The sequence below is a fragment of the Oncorhynchus gorbuscha genome, linkage group LG13, assembly GCF_021184085.1.
Source record: "Oncorhynchus gorbuscha isolate QuinsamMale2020 ecotype Even-year linkage group LG13, OgorEven_v1.0, whole genome shotgun sequence".
NCBI classification, from domain to species: Eukaryota; Metazoa; Chordata; class Actinopteri; order Salmoniformes; family Salmonidae; genus Oncorhynchus; species Oncorhynchus gorbuscha.
In genome coordinates, this window is record NC_060185.1 from 77,967,547 (window position 1) to 77,995,008 (window position 27,462).

General features: G+C 39.1%; 2 protein-coding genes across 5 annotated transcripts; one reads left to right on the top strand and one right to left on the bottom strand.

The window, feature by feature from the left end:
• gsr (glutathione reductase) lies at window positions 1-9,488 on the bottom strand. 2 transcript variants are annotated; one of them, XM_046295845.1, is made up of 14 exons: window positions 9,290-9,488; window positions 8,595-8,754; window positions 7,296-7,322; window positions 7,008-7,096; window positions 5,887-5,956; window positions 5,589-5,736; window positions 4,361-4,415; window positions 4,138-4,237; window positions 3,918-4,004; window positions 3,377-3,547; window positions 2,950-3,061; window positions 2,555-2,686; window positions 1,669-1,802; window positions 1-662 (listed from the first exon to the last, which is right to left on the bottom strand). In XM_046295845.1, exons 1-14 carry the CDS (start codon window positions 9,361-9,363, stop codon window positions 513-515), a joined length of 1,509 nt encoding a protein of 502 aa, XP_046151801.1. In that variant the 5' UTR covers window positions 9,364-9,488; the 3' UTR covers window positions 1-512. The 2 variants fall into 2 exon arrangements, with proteins under 2 accessions (XP_046151801.1, XP_046151800.1); XM_046295844.1 differs by lacking the exon at window positions 9,290-9,488 and having other exon boundaries at window positions 8,595-8,895.
• Window positions 9,489-9,817: 329 nt separating this feature from the next.
• On the top strand, window positions 9,818-18,929 carry LOC123993556 (zinc finger protein 217). Of its 3 annotated transcripts, none has more exons than XM_046295843.1 (2): window positions 9,818-9,981; window positions 15,312-18,929. In XM_046295843.1, exon 2 carries the CDS (start codon window positions 15,536-15,538, stop codon window positions 17,555-17,557), a length of 2,022 nt encoding a protein of 673 aa, XP_046151799.1. In that variant the 5' UTR covers window positions 9,818-9,981; window positions 15,312-15,535; the 3' UTR covers window positions 17,558-18,929. The 3 variants fall into 3 exon arrangements, with proteins under 3 accessions (XP_046151799.1, XP_046151798.1, XP_046151797.1); XM_046295842.1 differs by lacking the exon at window positions 9,818-9,981 and adding an exon at window positions 14,033-14,240; XM_046295841.1 differs by lacking the exon at window positions 9,818-9,981 and adding an exon at window positions 14,957-15,195.
• The last annotated feature ends 8,533 nt before the right edge of the window (window positions 18,930-27,462 follow it).

Here is a 27,462-nt window from a genome sequence, read left to right on the forward strand (position 1 = left end):
TTAAGAAAAGACTGCAGGTTTATTCAATGTGTATTACAATACAGTAGTAGTGAAATTGCGACCTCGTAGTGGTGGTAATTGGGGGCAGTGTTTGCAGCGTTCTAAAACAATGACTGACAATCAGGGTTTCACATACACTAGGAGAGTTATCCTTACTCCCAACGCAATGACTTGACAACAATGCCTGTAGAAGAGCCCCCACTTCCATTTCACAGTCATGAGAAAAATCTTGCATGTTTAATAAATTGATAAGCAATGCTTAAACACCAACAGTACAGATGAAGAAAGCAGTAACTTCATTGTCTTGGTCCATCTAGGCCTTTTCAAAAATATTCATACGAGGTGCACAAAAGAGGTTACTTAAATGAAAGAAAATGGAAGTAGAGAGCTGTTATTGAACATTGCGTTGTCAAGCCCTTGCAAAAGAAGACGTTTGAGCCACTTGTTTCCTGGTATAGTGATACTCGCTGGTGCTGTATAGGAAATTAAGGATCGTCTAGATGTTTGCATTGTTAACGCATCGTAACAAACTCCTCGGACGATGTGGGGTGAATGGCAATAGTCTTGTCAAAGTCTGCTTTAGTTGCCCCCATCTTGATGGCTACTGCGAAGCCTTGCAACATCTCATCACAGCCAATTCCCTGCATATGAAGGCCCACCACCTTGGGGGGGAGGGGGAGAAAGATAGGTAATTTTTGTTAGATTGAGGCAGGCTAAACATGCTGGCATGAATGGTTTGCTCAATGAGCTATATTGAGGGGTCTAGGGTAGTGGGGTCTAGGGTAGTGTTCTTCAATCCCGGGTTGTGTTCATTAGGGCATGCAATGTAGAATTCAAAATGTATCGCAGAGGAAAAATACAATTATAGTTTCCTAGTGGATCGAGTCCCACAGGGTGGAACACAACTGGCCCAGCATCATTCGGGTTTGGACAGTGTAGGCCATCATTGTAATTAATAATTTGTTCTTAACTGACTTGCCTAGTGAAATAAAGGTAAAATAAATACAAAAATTGACAAAAAATGGACAATTTTACAAAAAAGTCCCTCCCTGTTTCAGTCTCTTTCGTTTGGTGCCAAATGAACAAAGATTTATTCAAACCCATCTATGAACACACCTACTTCATCAAATCAAGGGCTTCATTAGTTGATCAAGGGCCAGATTCAAATCAGATCCGCTTTAGGCAAAAAACGCACAGCTGATGTTTTGACGGTTTTGGAGGTGGAACTGCGTAAGAGCTGTCAAATCCACAATGGTTCCCGGATTTTCACCTAAAGCGGACATTGCAATTGTCTGCACAGAGTCCCATTGAGAGAAATAACATGCAGCCTTGTTTACAAGTTCGAACATTGGATTATTTTAATGAAGACACATTTCAGTTGAATGCATTCAGTTGTACAACTGACTAGGAAGAGGGAAAGGGGGATTACCTAGTCAACTGAAATGTGTCTTGTCTCTGAATCAGAGAGGTGCAGGGGGCTGCCATAATCAACATCCACGTCTTCGGCGCCAGAGGAACAGAAAGTTAGCTGCCTTGCTCAGGGGCAGAACAGATTTTTACCTTGTCAGCTCAGGATTCGATCCAGCAACCCTTCGGTTACTGGCCCAACGCTCTAACCACTAGGCTACCTGCCGTGATCTCCAGGACCAGGTTTAAGGGGCCTCTCACCTTCTCCTCCTTGCCCACACACACCAGCTTCATGATGCACTGAGTCTTCCTGGTGGTTATGGCGTGATACATGGGAGTGAAGGAGGTCTTGTAAGACTTCACATTCTCCTTCCCCCTGTTTTTAATCGCCTCCTCTGTAACACAATGAGACCAAATGTAAGACCATCAGCTTCTCTACTAATGAAAAACACAAACACAAGGTTGCGTTCCAATTGGCACGCTATTCCCTAAAAAGTTTGCTACTTTTGACAAGCGCCCGGTTTTCCAAAAGCATCTTAAGGCTACGTTCATAGTAAGAACCTTCGTAGGAGCATCGTTAACTCTCCAAGCTGTTTCCCCAAAACTATCGTTAAAGTTGCACTTGAATACGCTGGTTATTTATTTTAATTTTGCCTCAATATAGTTTATGATGTGAAACATGTGCACAATGATGTCTTGATATAGTGCATTATTTTAGGGTTAGCATTAGAATAATATTTGCAGCCATAGGCAATAACATCTTTCTCGGAGCTGATCAGTCATCAGTATTGTGGAATAATTCTAATGTTAAGGTAAGATTCCAATGGAGAAAGCCGATCCGAGAGCAGCGCTGCCTTTCTTTCAATCCTACCAGTATCCACACTATGCCTCAACGATGCAATTAGCAAACATTATCTTTGCATGGTTTTTGGGAAATGCATGTTACAATGCCGTCCGTTGCAGGAAAGATGCATTGTTAAAACACTTGTAAGCCTAAATTACATTGCTATTGGGAAACCGGGCCCAGGCTGGTTATTTATCCAACAGACTGACAGAGAAACACGCCAACTCATCCCACTTCAGCGGAGAACATTTACAATAAGGGGAACCATCCACCTGAGGACTTCTTTGCTAAGAGCGCACTCACCTTCCGTGAGGCCCACCGTGCCGATGGGTGGGTGACTGAAAACTACCGTGGGAATGTTGGAGAAGTCGACCTTGGCATCCTCCTTGCCGTCAAACAGTCTGTGTGCCAGCTTTCTGCCCGCTGCAATGGCGACTGCCCACACCCAACAGAAAAAATGTCCCACTTGAGATTTGCAATGCAAAAATGTGTCTGAACTATCAACGGTACACTGTGAGATTATATCTATAGTTATCTTCTTCCTTATCCATTACAGACAATCTATTCACATTCAACATTATTCTTAGGTGAATTGCAAGCTGTATACAGTTGAAGTCATGTCTGTAACTAGACACAAGTATGGTTCAAAATGGCCACTTTTTTGTCTGCCATACTCCTGATGTGTATTAACAGCCTACCAGGAGTAAGGAGGGCCTTCCCGCACACGTCTCCTACAGCATAGATCCCTTGGCGAGTGGTGTTCTGGAACTCATCTACAACGATGAAGCCTCTCTCATCAATATCCACACCCTGTCGAACAAGACATCCAACCTTCAGTAAGCCGCCACATCCCATACACAGGGTTTGTACTTTATATTGAAATCTTTGGGACTATTATTCACAACACTCATACATGTAGCTCTAGCTGCTTTAAAAACATGACATTTCTCTTTTTGCAACATCTGAGAAAACAGTGAGCAATGCAGACAATGGAATCGCAGTGTACAGCATTCCAAACTCGTTTCTGAATCCCTTGCCACATACTGAAACTATAAAAAGGTTTTAGCAACATCTCCACATTTTTTTCTAGAGACCTTTGTAAACAGTCTGAGGAGTGATCCTCACCATCTGGCTGAGGTTGAGGCCGGCGGTGTTGGGCTCTCGTCCGATGGCCCATAGCAGACAGTCTACCTCCTGGATGGTGCCGATTTTCTCCTCCTCGTTCTTCTTCTCTGGGTCTTTGGTGACCAGTGTGACCTCCAACAGACCATTGCCTGTCTTACTCACCAACTTCACCTGACAGCAGACACAGGTTATAGCAGACTATCAGCATGTTTCAGGGGATCAATTTGAGCAAGGCAAGGTGCAGAATCACTTGATCTTGAGGATCACATAATGAGTAGTTATTTGGGATGTAAGGTAGCTAGTAATTCTGCGTAGTCTGCCTATAACCTAGTTGATCTCACCGAAACAATAATGACCACTTTGGGATAACAGTGGAAGGACAATGTGCATGTTATACATACATTCATTGACAAAATGTTGGATGCATTATAATCATAGAAATGTTAATGGTCAAAATGGTTGGATGCATTATAATCATAATGTTACTCAAAACAAGAAAAATAGTAGTTATAGACTATCATCATTAAATAAATGCTTTTACCTGAGTATTTTTCCACAACTCTATGCCAGAGTTCTGCAATTCTTTGGTGCAATTTGAGCTTATCAAGGTGTCGAAGTTTCTCAACACCTGTAGGGGAAAGGTAAAACGGATTAGACATGCCCTCTTGTGGCCACCTCCTGTACATGCCACACCTCTAAAAACTTTCACTCGTGTTTGTGGGATGATATATGGGCCAATGTCTGCCTGGATTGGTTCTTACCCCTGTCTGACGACATATGATGGATGTTTTGGACCCCAGTGTGGAAAGGATGCCAGCCATTTCCACAGCAATATATCCAGCTCCCACTATGACGCTGCGCCTGTTGGGAGGAATCATTTAAAAGGATGAAACACAAACTTACACAACACAATCTGTCTAACAGCCAAGCCAAGATATCAATATATCTGATGGAAATTATTGTCTTTCACAACATTAAACTTACTTAGGAAGGCTTTCAAGTTCAAAAAAGCCATCACTGGTGATGCCAAGACTTGCCCCTGGAATTATATGAAAAGTTAAAGCTAGAATCCTTAAAGGATCTCTCCACCCGTTTCACTAAAAAGCTAAGGGTTGGGCCTGGAGAAATGTATGCACTTTCAAATCATAGACAGAACTGTTTGCAAGGGCTGACCATCCTTAGTGTCATAACTATCGTTTTAACCATGTTTTGAGGCTATACAGTGTTTGTTGACATTTACTTTGTTTACAAACATGGTAGTAAAACAAGCTTATATTTTGGGTTCTGACCGGTACGACAGTTAAACTAAGCTCATGAGGCATGTATAAGTTATATTCTTCAAGAATTAATGGGTATAATTAATATATATATATATAATTAATTTATAAGTCCAAAAATGAATGCAGCAAATAAGGATTCTAGCTTTAACCAAGCTTATTATTTCATTTTATATTTGAAAAGCACGATTTCTTCATGATAAATAAAAATTCTGTGAAAATAATTTGATAAAATAAAAAGAAAGATTCATGTTTACAATTTGAACAGCAACAATGAGCATATAGCAAACGTTTAGGTATAGCAATTTTACATAGTAGACTGCAATACCTTAATCGAAAGATAAGTTATACTTTAAAGCTACAATATGTAACTTCTTGGGGTACCTGACCAATTTCACATAGAAATGTAAGTTATAGATATGTAATTCTCATTGAAAGCAAGTTTACAAAACGGTAGATCTTTTCAGTGCTTCCCGTTCTTAAGTTTCATTTTAGCGTCTTTTACCAGCTTCAAACAGCTGAAAATACAATATTTAGGGTTATGGAAAATATATTTCAGTGGTTTAGATGGTAAAATGATTCCCTACACTACGCTTGCTTGTTTTGTCACAAACTGAAATTTGGCAAACTATTCACATTTTTTAGCAACCAGAAAATGGCAGAGATTTCTGCCTAGTGCATCTTTAAACTAAACATAACTTTTCAAACTTAACGAAGACTTCATTAACCCTTTCTGAAGCTTAAACAGACACAAATTACATGCTAGATAAAGAATGGCAAAAGGGTTGTCGCTTCTCACAAATAACTTTTTTAGGTTGTTGTTCATTTAAATATGCACCCTAGGTCATACCGCAATGTTAAGGCATTTCGCTGCACCTTTTATACTTGCTGTAAACTGTGTACGTGACAAATACAATTTAATTGTGTAGTCTTACCTGGCACATCACTGTCACTCAAGACAGAAGGGAACCCTCCTGTGGCAATGAGGATATGAGGCGCGGTGTACTTCTTCCCATTCACCTCAACAGTGGGGTCAGGGCCGTCAATGAACCTGGCGTGACCCTGAATCGTTTCAATTTTAGCCTATGGGAGACGACCAGTTACCATTCCGTTCCAGGTGCAAATATGTGAACAAAAAAACAATTGTCATAAATATAGGCTATAAAACCTGTTTTATGGATGATGAGGGAAAGCAAAATATACACTCCAGTCAGTGAACTGGTTTAAGCTTACCTTGTCAAGATTGTTGCGATAGATGTTATTAAGCCGACTAACATATGCATCTCTTTTGGTCTTAATAGTTCTGCACACAAAAGAAAAAAGGACTGATTACAGAACTGGAGACATTTTCCTCTTAATTTGGGCTCCCGAGTGGCGCAGCGATTATTATCAATTACCCCAGTCAAAACTGATATTAATGGATGACATTATTATCACCAATGATTACTGATGTGTTCCCGAGTGGCGCAGCGGTCTAAGGCACTGCATCTCATTGCTAGAGGTGTCACTACAGAAAGTGGTTCGATTCCAGAATGTATCACAACCGGGCGTGATTGGGAGTCCCATAGGGACAATTGGTCCAGCGTCGTCCGGGTTAGGGGTTGGCCGTCATTGTAAATAAGAATTTGTTCTTAACAGACTTGACTAGTTAAATAAAAATATATAATTCATTTTATAAACACAAATTTCTAAATATGTTCCAATGTTGCACATAATGTCAAAATGTGAAGTTGGTGCGCTCACAGAAAAGCTTGATGGCATAATAATAATTTTAAAACAGCATGTTATGTTGCACATGATAAATTAAATTATATCAGTTTTAACTGGTTGTGGCCACTTCCTTAGTCTACCCTATCACGCCCAGTCACATGGGTAACACAATCTGTGTGGAGTTAGTTGCCAAATAGATTAACACAAAGGAAGACTAAGGTTGGGCAACAGACTGCTATGTAAACTGAGAACGGGATGGGCAACAAAAGGAGCATGACTTGCAGATAGTTCAAATAACAACATCTTAACAAAGCATCTGACTGTTTTCTTACAGGTCAGTTCATGAAAAATCTGCAATGTCTCATCATGAATTTGCCATTTCACATCAATAGAAATGTGTGGTACCCTTTCACACGCACACCCATGAACGCACACAAACACCCCCACATGAAAGAATGAGGAACCAAAGAAAAGGCTTGCCTTGTGCAAGAATATCACATTAACACGTCAATGCGAAAAGAAACTAGAAATGGTGTGTGAGGGCTCTAACTAAGTTGACAGGATGCAGTAATTTAAGGTGTGAGAGGACAGGCTGATGTCAGAACAAGTCCATCAACTGTGGCGACCTCAAGTCAGATACTTACTCCCAGCTGAAGTGAACGTGTCCGCCATCAAAACCATAGTCAGAGTGATCGTGGAGATATTCTGCATGAACTGCAGCATTCCACATAACCTGAGACCAAAAACAAACAATTGCGGGATCAAATTCTTCTGGCCCTTTCTATTACTGTACCCTACAAATACCTAGAAATAGTGTGTGTTTAATAAATGTGTATTCAATATTCCACACACACAGCACAAAACTTACTCTACTAACAGTGCCTAGGCTACTTACACCCCCCCCCACCAGGAGGCTGACTATAAAACAATACCTTCTTAGGGACACAGCCAACATTGACCTAAAGAAGAAAAGGAGAAAAAGGACGACAAACATGAGCATGACTAAAAAACAAGCGAACACAGGAAGTGTCAAGTCCTTCAAGGAATTAGCTAACTGCATTGCATCATTAAATATCTAGTAATTGAAATATAATAGCAATGTATGAAAAGGAACCAGCCATGCTCCTACCCAAGAAACATGGGTGTGTGTGATTGATGTTGAGACACAAAGCAATGGGAGCCGAATAATCGTCTTGCATTTTGCAAGAATACTGGCCACAGCTCTGAAATTGCATTGCACCAACTCAGATTGTTGAAATTCTGGTATGTTGTGTGGGAGAGCAATACTTTTGACCAGGGATGGGCAGCTTTTGAAGGTTTTTTTTATTTTTGTATACATGCTTTTGAGGAAAGGGACTCAGTTAGAATACACAAGATTACATTTTGACATTTGGTTGTGCATCAGCAGTTACTTAATTAGCCCATGTCAGCTAACATTTTTTAGATTGGTAAATTAGTCAAGCTATCTAAACTTGTAGTAAGCATGGTCAAGTTACCAACCGGGTTGGGGCCTACTGATCGTCAGTTCTCATATTCATACACATGGCAAAATGTCTAGAATTTCAGGAAATTAGCTGTAAAACTGCTATTTTTTTCTCTCCGCCCCATGGCAAAATGAGTAGAAAAGAATGACATTTGTTTAATATTGAGAAATATTCTCTCCGCCCCATGGTAAAATGTGTAGAATTGCAGGAAATGAATTTGAAATTAAAGGTTTCTCTTTGCTGTCACATAGGAGCTGCTAAAATGCTAAAATATTTTCCTTGTGGCCCCCACCATCATCAAAGTTGCCCATCCCTGCATTATACACTTTAGCTCAAAAGATTGTACAATTAATTACAGCTATATAAGGTAGACGAGGCTTTACGGATGTGGTAACTTTAATAGCTTATCTTCCATAGACTGAAATGTGGAGAAGGGGGTGATGAACACCTGTGGCCATAACTCTAGTACTGTTAAACAAAATTATTATGTACCAGTACAATGCTCGTGCGCTGGATTGGTGCCCATTGCTTTTAACTCTAACAAACCACAACATTGTGACAAAAACATCCCACAAAAAGAGTATGGTCTCGAGGCTTCGCAATGAATCCGTTAACTACACGTGACAACTTTACAGAATATCAGAGACTGAACAGTGGAAATTAGGCCTATGCGATGTCATTTCAGAGTTGCTTTTTGAACTATTTATATAAGTACAGTGGCTATAACCAGGATAACTTTTTACTCACACAGGTACCTCCGAGTTTGTGACTCTCGACCACCGCGGCAGTGGCCCCGAGCTCCGCTGCCCTGCGTGCACCGGCTAGACCCCCAGATCCCCCTCCAATCACTAGAAAATCGAACCGGGTTGTTGCATCTGAGGCCATACTCCGACGGATAAGTTTGTGTCTGTAGGAGGGTGGAAGCAATCGCCGGAGTGAGAAAATAAGAACTTGCATCCGGGCAAACGGTATTATTATTGCCATAACCAGGAAGCCCGCACACCACCGGACGCAGTTGTTTGGGCGAATGGGAGAGTCAATCCCCGAAGTGAAAGCTAGTGCTTAGTCATTGTGAATTGCAACAATGGTCTGTAAATCCCAGAAACTATTTTAACATAGTCATGGTGATGTGCAGTCTATTAGCCTACAATGATAGGCTAATCTTACAATATGTGATATGAGGAGCACTGACAGAATGAATGGTAAATGAATATCAAAATATAGGCCTAGTCTACCCTTTTTAATGGGAGGATAATACCTATATAATATCAGCAGTGTCATCATCCTAAGGGCTATTTTATATGAATAGCTAAAGCCACCACATGGGGGACAACTTCATTTTATTTTTTATCATGCACGGAGATGGCTGAAAATGTATTAGTCAACTATTTACTGATTCATAGAAAAACAGTTCAAGTTGACTTCGAGAAAAAGAGACTCACCTAGACAGTGCCACTGTCAAAGTCGTGTTCACAGTGCTTGAAAGCGACTGTCTGCATATTTTGACCCACTGCATGTTTCACGGTTTGTAGTTTATTTCATATTAACATAACGCGTCTTTAACACATTTAATGGATGGAAACAAAGTGTATATACAACATGCTGCTTACAAAATAAAGCTACTTTCTGAGCCGATAGAAAGGACCTTTCAAAATAAAAGATCGAAACCTTATAGGCTATAGAAAGATATGGGCAATTTGAAGGAAACATATGCGTAATGTTTCACTAATTATTCCTAAATTAGCTATGGAATGCCGTTTTTGGATGATAGCTCCAGTGATATTTCAGCTGGATAAACGACGAAAATATAGGACGTATATGTTAATCACGCTAGGGGTTAACTCGAGTTGATCACCCGTGACCATCGGAGCCAATCAAAATCTCTTTCGACCCGCACGCATTTCCTCCGTAGGCCTTCAGAGCTTTCTTCAACCTGAAACAGTGTTGCCATGTATGTAATTTTCCTGATAGTTAGGCTATTTAGAAAACGATTTCGCGGGTAAAAATGTATTGGTTGCGGGTTTTTGAACTATTTTTAATTTACACCGCCGCCGCCATGGCATTTCTATTAAAACATATATTTCACTGTGACCTGCTGCTGACTGTCAGGGGGAGGGAGGTAGGCTATTTTGGAGTGAGTACTACTGTTATTGACGGAGTCAATCAAAATCTCTTTCCATTTATAGGTAGGCTATTTAGATTGTCAAAATGGAGACAACTATTTCCAACCCTTTTCCCGTAAAACATAAATTAAGCTAGAACTGGTGCACATCAATAAATAATGAAGACAATGCACTGGAAAACGAGTTTGAACGCAGTGGTGGTTTAAAGTGGTTTAAACTGCATTCTAATGTTAACTTTAAAGAAAACGGCATCAAGCTAAGTGATTTATGAATGCTCAATTCTTGGGGCTGCCCGATTGGAAATTAGTGTATATATATATATATGTATGTGTGTGTATATGGATATATATGTGTGTGTATATATATATATATATATATATATATATATATATGTGTATATGTATATATATATATGTGTGTGTATATATATGTAATATGTGTGTATATATATATATATGTGTGTATATATATGTAATATATGTGTGTATATATATGTGTGTATATATATATATATATGTGTGTGTATATATATATATGTGTATATACAGTGCCTTGCGAAAGTATTCGGCCCCCTTGAACTTTGCGACATTTTGCCACATTTCAGGCTTCAAACATAAAGATATAAAACTGTATTTTTTTGTGAAGAATCAACAACAAGTGGGACACAATCATGAAGTGAAACGACATTTATTGGATATTTCAAACTTTTTTAACAAATCCAAATCTGAAAAATTGGGCGTGCAAAATTATTCAGCCCCCTTAAGTTAATACTTTGTAGCGCCACCTTTTGCTGCGATTACAGCTGTAAGTCACTTGGGGTATGTCTCTATCAGTTTTGTACATCGAGAGACTGAATTTTTTTTCCCATTCCTCCTTGCAAAACAGCTCGAGCTCGGTGAGGTTGGATGGAGAGCATTTGTGAACAGCAGTTTTCAGTTCTTTCCACAGATTCTCGATTGGATTCAGGTCTGGACTTTGACTTGGCCATTCTAACACCTGGATATGTTTATTTTTGAACCATTCCATTGTAGATTTTGCTTTATGTTTTGGATCATTGTCTTGTTGGAAGACAAATCTCCGTCCCAGTCTCAGGTCTTTTGCAGACTCCATCAGGTTTTCTTCAAGAATGGTCCTGTATTTGGCTCCATCCATCTTCCCATCAATTTTAACCATCTTCCCTGTCCCTGCTGAAGAAAAGCAGGCCCAAACCATGATGCTGCCACCACCATGTTTGACAGTGGGGATGGTGTGTTCAGGGTGATGAGCTGTGTTGCATTTACGCCAAACATAACATTTTGCATTGTTGCCAAAAAGTTCCATTTTGGTTTCATCTGACCAGAGCACCTTCTTCCACATGTTTGGTGTGTCTCCCAGGTGGCTTGTGGCAAACTTTAAACAACATTTTTTATGGATATCTTTAAGAAATGGCTTTCTTCTTGCCACTCTTCCATAAAGGCCAGATTTGTGCAATATACGACTGATTGTTGTCCTATGGACAGAGTCTCCCACCTCAGCTGCAGATCTCATCCAGAGTGATCATGGGCCTCTTGGCTGCATCTCTGATCAGTCTTCTCCTTGTATGAGCTGAAAGTTTAGAGGGATGGCCAGGTCTTGGTAGATTTGCAGTGGTCTGATACTCCTTCCATTTCAATATTATCACTTGCACAGTGCTCCTTGGGATGTTTAAAGCTTGGGAAATCTTTTTGTATCCAAATCCGGCTTTAAACTTCTTCACAACAGTATCTCGGCCCTGCCTGGTGTGTTCCTTGTTCTTCATGATGCTCTCTGCGCTTTTAAATGGACCTCTGAGACTATCACAGTGCAGGTGCATTTATACGGAGACTTGATTACACACAGGTGGATTGTATTTATCATCATTAGTCATTTAGGTCAACATTGGATCATTCAGAGATCCTCACTGAACTTCTGGACAGAGTTTGCTGCACAGAGTTTGCTGCACTGAAAGTAAAGGGGCTGAATAATTTTGCACGCCCAATTTTTCTGTTTTTGATTTGTTAAAAAAGTTTGAAATATCCAATAAATGTCGTTCCACTTCATGATTGTGTCCCACTTGTTGTTGATTCTTCACAAAAAAATACAGTTTTATATCTTTATGTTTGAAGCCTGAAATGTGGCAAAAGGTCGCAAAGTTCAAGGGGGCCGAATACTTTCGCAAGGCATATGTGTATATATATGTTTGTGTGTATATATATGTTTGTGTGTATATATATGTGTGTGTGTATATATATATATGTGTGTATATATATATATATGTGTGTGTATATATATATATGTGTGTGTATATATATATATATATATATATGTGTGTGTATATATATATATGTGTCTGTATATATATGTGTATATATATATATGTGTGTGTGTATATATATGTGTATATATATATATATATAAGTGTGTGTGTATATATATGTGTATATATATATATGTGTATATATATGTGTGTGTGTGTATAAATAAATATGTGTGTATATATATGTGTATATATAAATATATATATGTGTGTATATATAAATATATATATGTGTGTATATATATGTGTGTGTATATATGTGTATGTGTGTGTGTGTATGTGTGTGTGTGTATATGTGTGTGTGTGTATATGTGTGTGTGTGTATGTATATGTGTGTGTGTGTGTGTATATATATATATATGTGTGTGTATATATATATATATGTGTGTATATATATATATATATATATATGTATATATGTGTGTGTATATATATGTGTGTATATATATGTGTGTGTTTTTTAATTCAATGATTTAAATGATGAACCCAGTAGCCTATTCCAGTAGGCTATTGGGAAACACAAGCACTTACCTCGAAATCGCCTCGCTATTCATGTTGAATAAATTTGTCTGTGGTAATTTAGCAAGCTGCTAAATCGTTCAGTTTACATCTTGTCTAGGCTACTGTAGACTATCTGAAATGAGATGTAGTCCTATCATGGGATATAGGCTAACTGTCTTTATCTAAGCAAACCATGGCAAAGTTGAATTACAATCATAAACCCAGATTTTAGTCTGTAGCCTATGCCTATTGCAATGACAAGTCAATCTTGCAAATTGGCCATTTATAATGGTCTGTAGACTTAATATCAGGTACATAATAGCACAATTGATAGAAAATAGCCTAACATTAGTTTAAAAATAATCTTCATCCAAGTATTTCTTGCTCAGGGATTTTGAGATCCTCTGTCCAGCTTTCATCACTCAAACTCTCCTGTCGGATTTTTCTGTAGTTAAACACATGCACAAAGGGGATTTATTTACAATTATAAACTGGGTGGTTCTTACTTACTGACTTTATTGTCCCCATGAGGACATTTTGTTGTGTTGTCATGTACACATTTAAATACAAAACAAAATTGACAATACAACTTTCATAACAGTTATATACCAATAAAAACATTTTTTAAAGACTAGCCTGCTGACTTTACTGAGTTGATAGGAACGTTAGCCCGAGCTATTTAGGAGGGATATCACACCTGGCACAAATTAGTCTCGTTCAGCCCTGAATACTGATTGGCTGAAAGCCGTTGTATATCAGACCATATACCATGGGTATGACAATTTGTTTTTGTTTTACTGTTCTAATTATGCAGGTAACCAGTTTATAATAGCAATAAGACACTCAGGGGGTTTGTGGTATATGGCCAATATACATACCACTGCTAACAAATGTATTGAGGCACTCCGTGTTGTGTCATAAATATGCACAGCCCTTGGCCATGGTACATACCCCCTTGTACCTTATTGCTTAATAATAGCAGTCAAACGAGTAAAGTCGACATCCATTGATGGAAAATTATCTTGCGAATTTAACAAGGGCAAATTGTATTTTCTCTTGAACATGTTCAAATTCCTATATTACATTATATCATAGCTCACGAATATTATTTTGAGGAAAACCGAATTTTGCTTTTCATGTCGTTAACGTTATGGAAAAAAAAAATATTGTATAAATGTGGCAACTCCTGTCGTGCAAAAAAATGGTTCGTTTTCTTGTCCTTTGGGCGGGTTTTAAGTGGTCATTTCGCCTGAAATTTTAGCTTGACCTGGCAACATGACCTGAAAGAATGTGCAGAAAAATACGGAGAAACGCAACATCGTAACTGCTGAAATTGTATTTGCTGTAAATGTTGTGATTATTTCAAGCCTTTGAAATCCACTCGTTGGCGTATGGAAGTCAGCGCGTCCCAAATGTAGCAGAACATGACGGCACAAAGTCAAAATGTCAACAAAGGTTTGTTCACCCAAAATTGTCACATGCTAATGTAGCTAGGCTAATGTAGCATCCTCTGTCGGTTTTAATCTCGTGGAAAACAGCCATGGGATATACAATTCAAATTATTATTAAACATTTTCAATTCGATAAAGGGGCAATCTGCAGTCCATACAACAACAACGCGAGAAAACGCCAATTTCATGGTAAAAAGAGGGTGGGGCTGGAGAAATGTAACCACTCAAATTCATAGTTATTTCTCGATTCATTGATTTTCTACTTGCTTCTTCAAAACGCTTTGGAGAAGGTCAGCGGCAAGGGTTCTTCTCTAATAGGAGGCGAGGCGATGCCTAGGTAGCACAGAAAGATGAACCATGTTTTGAGGCTAGTGTTTGTTTACAATGACGTTGTTTACAAAGTGAAAAAAGCGTATCTATATGGATTGATATGTCCAGTCATCTAAATGTTGACATGTGGTTGCATGATCCCAAATCAACATAGGCACTAGCCCAATATTAAACCTTTGATTTTAATTATTGCAATAATATAAGGGCATTCCATAACGATTGCTTTCAAGATAACTCATGGTACAATGCCTAGCTATTGGCAGCGTGTGTCCCGAAGCTACATCCATAATCGGTAGACGGTTCTGAATGGAGAATTGCCGTTTGCAACAGAGAGCAGTGAGCAACAAACCATTCAATCCAGTATTTAGATGCTGCCCCTGTCTGGGAGAGCACCTGACCGTTTTGCGGGACTCATTAACTAACAACAGACAGGTGAACCACCGACAGGTGTGTGCAAAAACAAATAATTGATATCCATATTCGATTTAGATTTGGGGAGGGGTAGCATCTAAAAACGGGTTTGAATAGTTTCTTATCCACTGCTCGGCAATTCAAGCTGATATTCTCCAATCAGAACGGTCTACAGAGTATGGCTGTCTATTTGGACACGGAATACATGCTGCTAGCAGGTAAAGTCATTGGGCCATGCGTTATCTCCAACCTATTTAGGGTACAGTCATTGTTAATAAATGTATTTTTGGGGCATAAATCAACACTCATTTTTATTATTCTGTTCTCTACACAGGAAGGAAGACGACATCCCAACCTGGAGTAGCAGGTCTGAGCAACCTATCAAATGGGAGTCCTGCAAATCAGAACACTCACATTTCATTTGTGCAGGATTCAAGAAGGCCAGATGAGTTTGACTTTGAGTGTGTGGTAAATTCCAAATTCAAAAACTCAAAAGTTTGGTTTTGTGAGAAATGTCGCTTTTTGACCACAGATTTTGATGATTACAGCAGCCATATTATGGAGCATGCGGTAATGAGATTTTACTGCTTCTATTGTAACCATGTCTCATACAGCGAGGCCGAATTAAACCACCATGTAGAACAGCACACCAGAGTACACCCCTTCAAGTGTCAGTTCTGTGATTATAGAGCTGTGAAGAAAGACTATGTTGAAATGCATATGAAGCAAATACACAATGCGCCTCCTGAGAAAGTATCCATTGCTTTGCCCAGAGCTCCCAAACCGGCCTCTCTCCCCAGTGCTCTGCCCAGAGATCCCACATTATCAGGGATCTTAAATGCAAGGGTCGTACCTTTGCACACTAAGAATATCACAACCAGAGTGGATGAAGGAAGACCTATGGATGGGACACTGAATGCAAACATATTGCCCAAAGTAGAGGTGGAGCTGTTGGCACCTTTAAATGAACCAATTCAACACAACAGGCCTTTGACTGTCTCTTTCCCTGAAGTGGGGACCATCCCCCCTGGCTGCCTTGTTGAACTTGTTGAGGTGAAAACAGTCAATGGCACCAAGGAACTAAAGTTGAGACTTGTCTCACAACAATCTAATGGGTCTGTAGCGAAAGCCTGTCGGACCACAACCTCACAAAATGCCACTTTGTGTAAATCATCGATGTCCAACGCCACTCCAACTAGAGAAAAGCCAGTGAAGAAGAGAACTTGCCCAGCCAACATATCAACCCGACAAATAAATAACCAGAAACAAATGGATTTAACAACTGCCCCCAACACAAATGGCATACAACTGAAAAAACACTCTGAAGAGTTGCTGGTGATGGTGAAAGATGTAAATCAGCCATTTGAGATAAAGAAAGAGGAAGAGAACTGTGATTCTGTGCAAAAATCTGAACGCTTAACTTCATTTACAGCTGTCTCGAGTGTGTCCATGATGGGAAACTTCAATGGCACCAAATCACCCTCTGTTGCACCTGCTGCAATGTCGTCTCTTGTATTGTGCAACCCTAGAAGTAGCACCCTGGTCATTCCCTCTCCAACAAACCAACCTAAAGAGGATGAGACTTGTCATGTGGCTGACTCAAACACCTCTGGTTGGACTCAATCTGAGAATCCATTAGTAGATGATGTGCCAGGACCAAAAGGTTTCCCAGTCATTTCAGCTGTATTTTCTCTAAGTAGCCCTCAACTCTTGGCAGTGGCTCTTCGGACCATAGCTCTGGGTAACAATTCACCCTCTGCAACGGTAGAGCAAGGAAATGTCAAGACTTCTTTGATCCTCACACCTGCTAAGACAACAGCAGTGTGCAAAGGGCATGAACACAAGATAAATCCAGGAAACACTGACATGGCCCCTGAGGGTTTGTCCTCTGTTCATGCACCTCAAATGACCTCAAAAGCCTGTCACCAGATGCAGAGTGCTCAATGTTCTAGACACACCCAATCACTAACAAGTAATCCCTTGAGCACCAAGGGGGGAAATAACAGTGTTACAATAAAGCTTCACAAGAAAACAGTTTTGAATATGAAAAAAAGTCCTCAAAATGTGGCCAAAAAAACAGTAAACACACGGGACAGTTGGATTGGCCAAATTAACACTGAAAAAGGGTCAGTCCCCAGACACTGGAAAAGTTCAGCAAACAAGCGTGACATTTCTGGTAGACTCTCTTCCTGCCTGAAGCTCTCATTGAAAAGGATACGAGTAGAAGAGGAAAGTAGCCTTCAACGTTGTGCACCTGAGTTGAACCAACGAAGGAAGAAAAGAAGACGACGAGACATGGTATCTGGGTCAAAGACTTTCACCCACCTGTTCGATACCACAGGTGACAGGGTTATTATCTGCCCAACTCCACTGAAAGAAGACCAGCTGGTGAAGCAACCAGGCCCAAACCAACCTGTTGTGGTTCTCAATCATCCCAAGCCTCTGGTTCTGAGAGGGAGGGGGGGAATGGAGATGATTCCAGACATTGGTCCAACATGTCACATAATGAAAATGAAGTTGAGCAAAGTAATGGGACATACGTATGAGGTGATTGGATGTACCGTTAAGGCCTCTCCTTAGGGTGATGACAAATTGTTATGGAAAATGATAGATTTATTTGCTGGGAACAGAACACTAAACATTGAGTTATCAAGACAAGAGTTAAGGGTTGGTTGCACTCATTTCCAGAGTCCCTAGATGAGCTTCAGATTAATAATGGTTAGACATTTCAAACAATATGTTACTTCATAGATGATGAAAGACTGAACCCCATTGAGAAAAACAAGTGGGCATTCAGGCAGGCATATTTAAAATAATAATAATAATAATAAACAATTAGTATTTTTGCTGCAGTATCATTGATAGCACAGATATGTGTAAATATGATTGTATATTTGAATGAACTTTTTTTCTGATGGATGAACAACTGCTTAAATTAAATCAATGTCAATTATTTTGAATGCATTTTGAATAAAATAATATGTAACCTCCTGGTTACTTTTAGCCGGACTGCATTGGGAGAATAGAACACCAGTGTACGCAGTCAGCAACGTTACTAATTTCTTGTTTTGAGTATTTAAATTGATAACTCACTCTTTAATTAAATAAATAGCTACACAAAAATAGTGTGTAGAACGATAGACATGAGGACAGCAAGGGATTTCTTTTTTTTCAACTGTCATTGAAAGACCAGGCACATCTCTCTACAGTTGTCTCTGAAAAAGCAATTGTAGCTAGAGCTGCCACCCAATACCAGTGTTTTTACATCAAAATATAAATAGTTGTCAATCCTACTTCAGAATTCTGAAAATGTTAACCATATGGTGAATAGAATGTTCATGCTAAACCTCTTTCCGTTGATCATTGACTTTTTGTATTGAAGCTCTGAAAAAAGTTTGGTTATATTATCCAACCTCATCATTCCTGTTTTATATTTTGCATTTATTAGGGTTGACTGACTTGACATTAACATTTTAAGTTCCTAGTGGAGCAAAGTAACTCAGTGCTACTCTATTGAACCCTTTTTTGGACTTTTAAATTTTTAACCATCATTCCAGGTGGTTCCTGCCATCTTTATCCCTTTTTCATAAGTCATTCATGTTTTCTTTGGACTTTTTGTCATGGTTACTGCTGTATATTGCTAGAAGTGTTTGAACCGCTCTCTCAATCATCTGTTTTTCTGTCATTTTTTTCTGTAAAAGTATCAGAGAAAATATTGAGATGTTTTAGGTTGGACCATAACAATATATTTATCAAATATAGCTCTTGTTTAGATGTGGTGCGGATCTTTAAATGTACATGTATTTTGGTTTCCTTTGAAATTTCTCTCATCTTTTAAATGGGGAGTTATTCGCATAATAACAATTATAGTTGTTGTTCTCATGTTGTCAGTGTTTTCTGTCCTCTATGTATTATCTTAATGTGCCATTTTGAATAAAGATCTTTTTTCATACATTTGCATTGCTGTATTATTTACATGTACAGGGCTTAAAGAAAGTCTACACCCCCTTGAACCTTTTTCACATTTTGTTGGTTTACAAAATGGGATTAAAATGAATTTAGTTGTACTTTTTTTTTCAACGATCTACTGAAAATACTCTTGTCAAAGTTGCGTAAAAATTCTAACATTTCTTTTTAAAGATTAATAAGAAATCTAACACTAATTATACTTTATTGGATAAGCATTCACCCCCCTGAGTAAATACAGGTTAGAAACACCCTTGGCAGCCATTACAGCTGTGACTCTTGGTTAAGTCTCCTAAGAGATTTGGACCCCTGTATTGTGCAAAATTAGTCAAGCTCTGTCAAGGTGTTGGGGTTCATGGCTACATGGCCATTTTCAAGCCTTGCCATAGATTTTAAAGCAGATTTAAGACTAAACTAACTTGGCCACAGGAACATTCACTGTCGTCTTGGTAAGAAACTCCAATGTAGATTTGGCAAATATGAAAAAGTAAATCACTTCATAAATCAGTATATTGTGACTTGCAGGTCTGATCTGGCCCATGAGACAGGATTTTCAGACCACAATGTCGAGGATAACTAGGCCATAATGTCGAGGATAACTAGGCCATAACTAAAGGCCTTATGAAATGTATAAAGTGGTCAAAAAGGGGTTCACCTTTAATTGATAAAACAGTAAAGTCAGTAAACATTTCAGTACTGGAAGTTCTTGAACACATCAACCTTAACTATGCCACTAACAAACACAGTCATGGGTGGGTATCACTCATATTCACTTTAAAGGCATACTGGGAAATATACATATGCGGTTTTATACGAACCCTACTGTCACGTTCTGACCTTAATTTCCTTTGTTTTGTCTTTATTTAGTATGGTCAGGGCGTGAGTTGGGGTGTGCAGTCTATGTGTGTTTTTCTATGTTGAGGTTTTGAGTTCAGCCTAGTATGGTTCTCAATCTGAGGCAGGTGTCATTAGTTGTCTCTGATTGAGAATCATACTTAGGTAGCCTGGGTTTCACTTTTGGTCACGTTTATTGTTTTGTAGTGTTCAGTTTGTCTGTAAGTAAACGTTATGGACATTTACCACGCTGCGCATTGGTCCTCCGATCCTTCTCGCTTCTCCTCCTCAGAAGAGGAGGAAGAATGCCGTTACACCTACAGTGTTAAAATAATGTGTTCAATTGTTTAAAAAGTGTTTTAGCAAATACATATGTTCTGGTGTTTACAATCTAAACACTGCATTTTTTATGGAAATTATAAATACATTGAAGTGTTCAAAGTGTTACAGAAAAGTTTTTAGTTGTGTTCAGTTATGTAAACACCTGGATTTACAGTGTTCAACTGTTGTTAATCACAGGTTTCCTGATTTCTAGTTTCTAGTGAGATTTTTGTTTTGGTATGTGTGTAAATCAAATACTGTGTTTTTTAATGACTTTGAAATCACAAAACATTCCCACCAGCTCTCTTAAACTTGCTAACATTAGCCTGTGAGAAAGTAGAGTGTTAAGGGCCGAGGGGGGTAAGCACTTTGAGATGTCTTTCTGTTATGAAAAGCAGCCATAGAAGTTTCAGAGATTTCAGGGTAGCGCACGACAACAATGTACTCATTTTTGCAGTTTATTTTTCTTTCATCAGGTGAAGGAATCTATTTTACATTATGTTTCTACAGTGAAACCTTAATTATTACATTGAAAAGATACATTTTTACTTCAGCTATTTGTAACATGCAATAAAGTCTCTTAGAAGCAGTGAATACAGGGATAAGGTATTTGGTACCTAATTTCAAGTGTGGCCCTCCTGGCCTTGGCCAACAGATTCTTGACATTGTCAGCTAAATTGAACCATGTTAATCAGTTTGAGAAGTCAAAAACGGTGTATTGTATGTCAAGCTGTGATGGTTATATAGCCTGTAATACAAAGTTGCAATATAAACGCCTGGAAACATATGACTCGGTTATTAAACACCTTCAAAAAGAGTGGTTTAGTACCTTTCTGCCATTACCTTACCAGTACCTCTGTATTTCCTCATTCCCATTCTTTCATCAATGTCCTCATTGTTATGCCCAAGCACTGTTCAAACTTTTTTTTTATTGTGAACTGCTCTGACAGACCAGCTTGACCAGCATCTTACCAGCATGGAGCAGTTTGAAATGTATGCTGGTCTATGCTGGGGGGAGGGGCTTTCAGCAGGGACCGGTTTCAGCAGGGACCAATCAGCTCCTAGAGAGATATTATCACCCATGGCTGCAAATATTGAGGCTGCTTATTCTAATGCTTACTTTATACTGCATTACATCACGATTTGGCACATCACTGCTCATGTTAGGCAACACATCAAGAAATATATTAAGGCAAAAATTGGACAGTAGACAAATAGTGTTATGCAGGTGAATGAGGACCCAAAAGCGACTTGGCGAAAACAGAGTCTTTAATCCAGTAAAGTAAATATACAATCATAAAGCACAATTCCACTCGTAATGACGAGAACAGACTGGAGACTCGATCATGAACTGCAGGTTGCCTCAGGAAGGCACTTGAACGTAGCAGACTCAGACACCTGCTCACCACGCAGCATCTGAGGGAAACACGACACGACAGGGCGATACACAGACACAGCACGGTGAACAATAGACAATGATCCGACAGGGCAGGAACGGAAAACAAGGGGAGAAATAGGGACTCTAATCAGGGAAAAAGATAGGGAACAGGTGTGGGAAGACTAAATGATTGATTAGGGGAATAGGAACAGCTGGGAGCAGGAACGGAACGATAGAGAGAAGAGAGAGAGGAAGGGAGAGAGAAAAAGGGGAACGAACCTAAAAAGACCAGCAGGGGGAAAACGAACAGAGGGAAAAGCAAAATGACAAGACAATATAAGACAATACATGACAAATAGCAAAATAAAACTATATTGAATGATATATAGGCATATACTGTAGATATTTGAATGCAGTCATCTTCATTTCCATTTGAAGCATCTTTTTATCCTTTGCTTGTTTGAAAGGCAACTTTGTATTTGTAGTCAACTTAATGTTGATGTTATTGTGGTCAAAGAGATGGATAAACACAGTGAATCTATGTCTTGTGGAGATCTTCTGTGTATAAAGTGACGCTGGAGGGCAAAAAAAGCATCTAACGACGTAGCTGCTCTACGAGTGGTCTGAGGCAGGTGTTAGCTTGCAAGAGCTTAAGTGCAACGTTAATAACAATGTTTTTGGGAAACAGCTTGGAGATTTAATGATATTCCTACTAAGGTTCTAACGATGAACTTAGCCTTAAAATGCTTTTGGGATGGGAAACCAGGCCCAGGACTATAGGTGTAATCTGTGTCCAGGTAACCAGTTTTACAACACTTCGTCAAATCTTTTTCACCATGAAGGAAATGGACACCAAAGAATGCCACTAATTCTATCTATAATTCCACTGTGCATTCATGTGTGTGCATTCATGTGGGGAAGAAAGTATGATATATTGTCCAAATATGACTTGCAACATTGTGGAGCTCTGTCCATAAAACAGAAGTAAAACAGGTACTGGTGGAGACGGTGAGTTCTTTAGGGCCTTTAACTCAGTGCCTTATTCCTCTCTCTTAACAGGATGGGTGCTGGAACCAACAAGTTATGAACTGACCTCCTCTAGTGGTTAAAATTATGGGCGTATGGAGAACAGAAAACAACATCTCACAGGACCAACAGACCTCAAAATTGTAATCTTGTTGGATAATGTCTTGAGAAACTTTACGGAGAAACCTAGAATGACTGGAGTTGGCTACATAGAACCAAGCTAATGTTAGCATTCTAATGCAAAAAGTCAGATGCTTTTCTCTGACCATTAGGATCTGTCCTCCAGGCTTTCTGCATTGGAGAGGAGAATCTGCAGCAGAAGCTACTTGTGGGCCTTCTATTGGGATTAACATCACACAATTCAGACATAAAGACTGCGTCTTCCACAGTTTGTCTGTTACAATCTATGGTGGCTTTTCCATGGATAGTTACTATAGTCACTACATGGATAGTAACTATGAGCTTGGTAATAGAAAGATTAACTGAAGTGAAAACATATTTGGTCTAGAAAATGTGTTCCCCTTCAAGGTTCTGTTTTTGCCTGTTCGTGTAGAGAAGTGGTCTTCCTGGTCTGTACTATCAGGGCCTATAGAAAGTCTACACCCCCTTCAACTATTTTTCACATTTTGTTGCGTTATAAAGTGGGATTGAAATAGATTTAATTGTATTTTTTCCAATTTGAGCCATGAGAGATTGACATGCATGTCATTAATGTTAGCCCCCCATGTACTTTTAAGGGCCAGCCGTGCTGCCCTGTTCTGAGCCAATTGTAATTTTCCTAAGTCCCTCTTTGTGGCACCTGACCACACGACTGAACAGTAGTCCAGGTGTGACAAAACAAGGGCCTGTATGACCTGCCTTGTTGATAATGTTGTTAAGAAGGCAGAGCAACGCTTTATTATGGACAGACTTCTCCCCATCTTAGCTACTGTTGTATCAATATGTTTTGACCATGACAGTTTACAATCCAGGGTTACTCCAAGCAGTTTAGTCACCTCAACTTGCTCAATTTCCACATTATTCATTACAAGATTTAATTGAGGTTTAGGGTGTAGTGAATGATTTGTCCCAAATACAATTATGTTAATTTTTGAAATATTTAAGACTCATTTATTCCTTGCCACCCATTCTGAAACTAACTGCAGCTCATTGTTAAGTGTTGCAGTCATTTCAGTTGCTGTAGTAGCTGACGTGTATAGTGTTGAGTCATCTGCATACATAGACACACTGGCTTTACTCGATAATGTCACGCCCTGACTATAGAGAGCCTTTTTATTCTCTATTTTGGTTAGGTCGGGGTGTGACTAGGGTGGGTAATCTAGGTTGTTTTATTTCTATGTTGGCCTGGTATGGTTCCCAATCAGAGGCAGCTGTTTATGTGTAGTTGCCTGTGAGCACTCCATAGCTTCACGTTTCGTTAGCTTTTTTTTTGTTTTGTGCGTTTCACGAATAAAAAGATGTGGAACCCATATCACGCTGTGCCTTGGTCCGAATGTTATTTCGACGATCGTGACAGATAATGTCAAAAGCCGCACTGAAATCTAACAAAACAGCCCCCACAATCTTTTTATCATCAATTTTTCTCAGCCAATGATCAGTAATATGTGCAAGTGCAGTACGTGTTGAATGTCCTATCCTATAAGCGAGCTGAAAGTCTGTTGTCAATTTGTTTACTGTAAAATAGCATTGTATCTGGTCAAACACCATTGCTTGCAAAAGTTTACTAAGAGTTGGTAATAGGCTGATAGGTCAGCTATTTGAACCAGTAAAGGGGGCTTTACTATACTTTGGTAGTGAAATGTCTTTTGCTTTTCTCCAGACCTGAGGGCACACACTAGTAGGCTTAAATTGAAGATATATTGCAAATAGGAGTGGCAATTATCCTCAGTAATTTTCCATCTGGGTTGTCATACCCCGGTGTCTGGTCATTGTTGACAGACAACAATAATTTGTTCACCTCTTCCACACTAACTTTACAGAATTCAAAAGTACAATGCTTGTCTTTCATAATTTGTTCAGATATACTGTACTTGAATGTGTAGTGTCAGCGTTTGTTGCTGGCATGTCATGCCTAAATTTGCTAATCTTGCGAATGAAACAAACATTAAAGTAGTTGGCAATATCAGTGGTTTTGTGATGAATGAGCCATCTGATTCAATTAATGATGGAGCTGAGTTTGCCTTTTTAACCAACATTTCATTTAAGGTCCTCCAAAGTGTTTTACTATCAATCTTTATATAATTTATCACATGATTTGCCACAGGCGCCAAATACAACAGACCTTACAGTGAAATGCTTACTTACAAGCCCTCAAGCAACAATGCTTTAAGATGTTAAGAAGAAAAATGTGATAAGTAAAAAAAAAAAATAGATAAGTAAAAAAGAGTAACAAATAATTAAACAGCAGCAGTAAAATAACAGAGTCAATGTGCGGGGGTGGGGCACCGGTTGGTTGAGGTAATATGTACATGTAGGTAGAGTTAAAGTGACCATTCATAGATAATAAACAGAGAGTAGCAGCAGCGTAAAAGAAGGGTCTGGGTAGCCATTTGATTAGCTGTTCAGGAGTCTTATGGCTTGGGGGTAGAAGCTGTTAAGAAGCCTTTTGGACCTAGACTTGGCGCTCCGGTACCACTTGCCATGCAGTAGCAGAGAGAAGGGTCTATGAATAGGGTGGCTGGGGTCTTTGACAATTTTTAGGGCCTTCCTCTGACACCACCTGGTGTAGAGGTCCTGGATGGCGGGAAGCTTGGCCCCGGTGATGTACTGGACCGTACGTACAACCCTCTGTAGTGCCTTGCGGTCGGAGGATGAGCAGTTGCCTTACCAGCCAGTGATGCAGCCAGTCAGAATGTTCTCGATGGAAATACCAATGGGGCCGCTGTTGCATAGTTTCATAGTATTGTTTCTTTTTTTCTTTTATTTAGTTAAGTCACATGATTTCTCAATTTGCAGTACATTTGCCAATCAGTTGTGCAGCCAGACCTACAGTATTTGCCATACCTTTCTCCTCATCCCTCTCAACCATACAATTGTCCAATTCCTCATCAATCCAAGGAGATTTAACAGTTTTTACAGTCATGTTTTTAATGGGTGTGTGCTTATTAGTAATGGGAATAAAACATTTCATAAATGTGTCAAGTGCAGCATCTGGTTGCTCATCATTACACACTACAGACCAGCAAATATTCTTTACATCATGACCATAAGAATCACTGCAAATCTTCATGTTTGACCTCTTATACACTATATCAGGTCCAGCCTTTGGAACTTTGGTTTTCCTAGATATGGTTACAATATTGTGATCACAACATCTGATGACTCTGGATACTGCTTTCAAGCACATTTCTGCAGCATTAGTGAAGATATAATATATACATGTTGATGATTTAATTCCTGTGCTGTTTGTAACTACCCAGGTTGGTTGACTGATAACCTGAACCAGGTTACAGGAGCTGGTTACAGTTTGTAGCTTTTTCTTGAGTGGGCAGCTTGATGGAAGCCAGTCAAAATATAAATCACCCAGAAAATATACCTTTATGTTGATATCACATACATTATCAAGTATTTCTCACATATTATCCAGATACTGACTTTTAGCACTTGGTGGTCAATAGCAGCTTCCCACAAGAATGGGCGTTAGGTGAGGCAGATGAACCTGTAGCCATATTAATTCAACAGTATTTAACATTAGATCCTCTCTAATGTCGTGTCTTTGGCTATGTCAGATTAAGTGATATGACATGCTATTCTATAAAATCCTTTCTCTGTAATTAATATTACCTGATTGATCTAATCATGTAAATGTAATTAATTAGAAAGTCGGGGCACCACAAAATAATATTTATAGAGCAGTTATCTTCCGAATAAACTCTTAAAGACCTAGTCATATTTTACATCAATACCAGTGTTAGGAAATTATGATTAATATGACTGAACAAATCATTTTAAATGGAACTGTAAGTAAACTTATACTCTGTTATATTATATCTGATTAACAATATGAGTTCATAAGAAGAAATTGTGTGACAGGACAAGGAGGAATAGAATGTTAATGAACACCATTTCTACTGGGCAGGAACAAATGGGTTGTGGACTGTGTAAACACATAAGGTCGTTAGCCTATGGTTGACCCAACCTGAAACTTAGCTCTGGGGTTTTTAGATTAGGCAGTGAGTGCATTCCTAGGGTTTCTATTAATTAAACCTGTCAGTTCAGTGGTGATCGATAATGTTGAGGGGTCAAAAGTTATCTGGGAGTGTGTTAGTAAGTTAGAATGAACTCTTCACTTTACTTTATCCTGTCGAGAGGGGGGGGGGGGGGGGTTCGTTTAAGACAGTGAAATGACATCATGATCTGTATTTAAACGGATGCTTTTGTTTTGAGTGGTAGCGCGCTCCGAGAATAAATTCTATTACCTATTATGTAAAGACTGGTCTGCGTCTATTTTATGCAACAAGAAATCTTACAAATTCTCATAAAATAGATGAAGGGCTTTCAATTGATGAAAGCACATTGGCATCATTAAATTATACTAACAACCAGTCAATGTTAATCGTCACCTTAATTTAGTCTCATCTGAATGTTGTAAATTCTTGGTTATCTTCACGAACCCTGGCTAACAAGTTGAATCAGCAATACAAAATTGGGTTGAAGTATTTATTTACTAAATATCTAACTAATCACATGGAATTACATATACACAGAATTAATCATACCTTGATTACAAATGACGTCATAAAGGAAAAACGTCCCTGGCGGGCAGAACAGATATGACAGCTGGTTACACAAAGAAAAGGGGCTGGGTTTGAGTGGAAGAGCGGGAACACTGAGGAACAAAGGGAGAAGTGATGTCTCTATCGTAAATACAGTATCTTATGCATTCTAAATTACTGCACACTTGGAAAAGGAAAATGCAATAAATATTTACTCTGGTAGATGGAAGGCCGAGTTGCCCAAC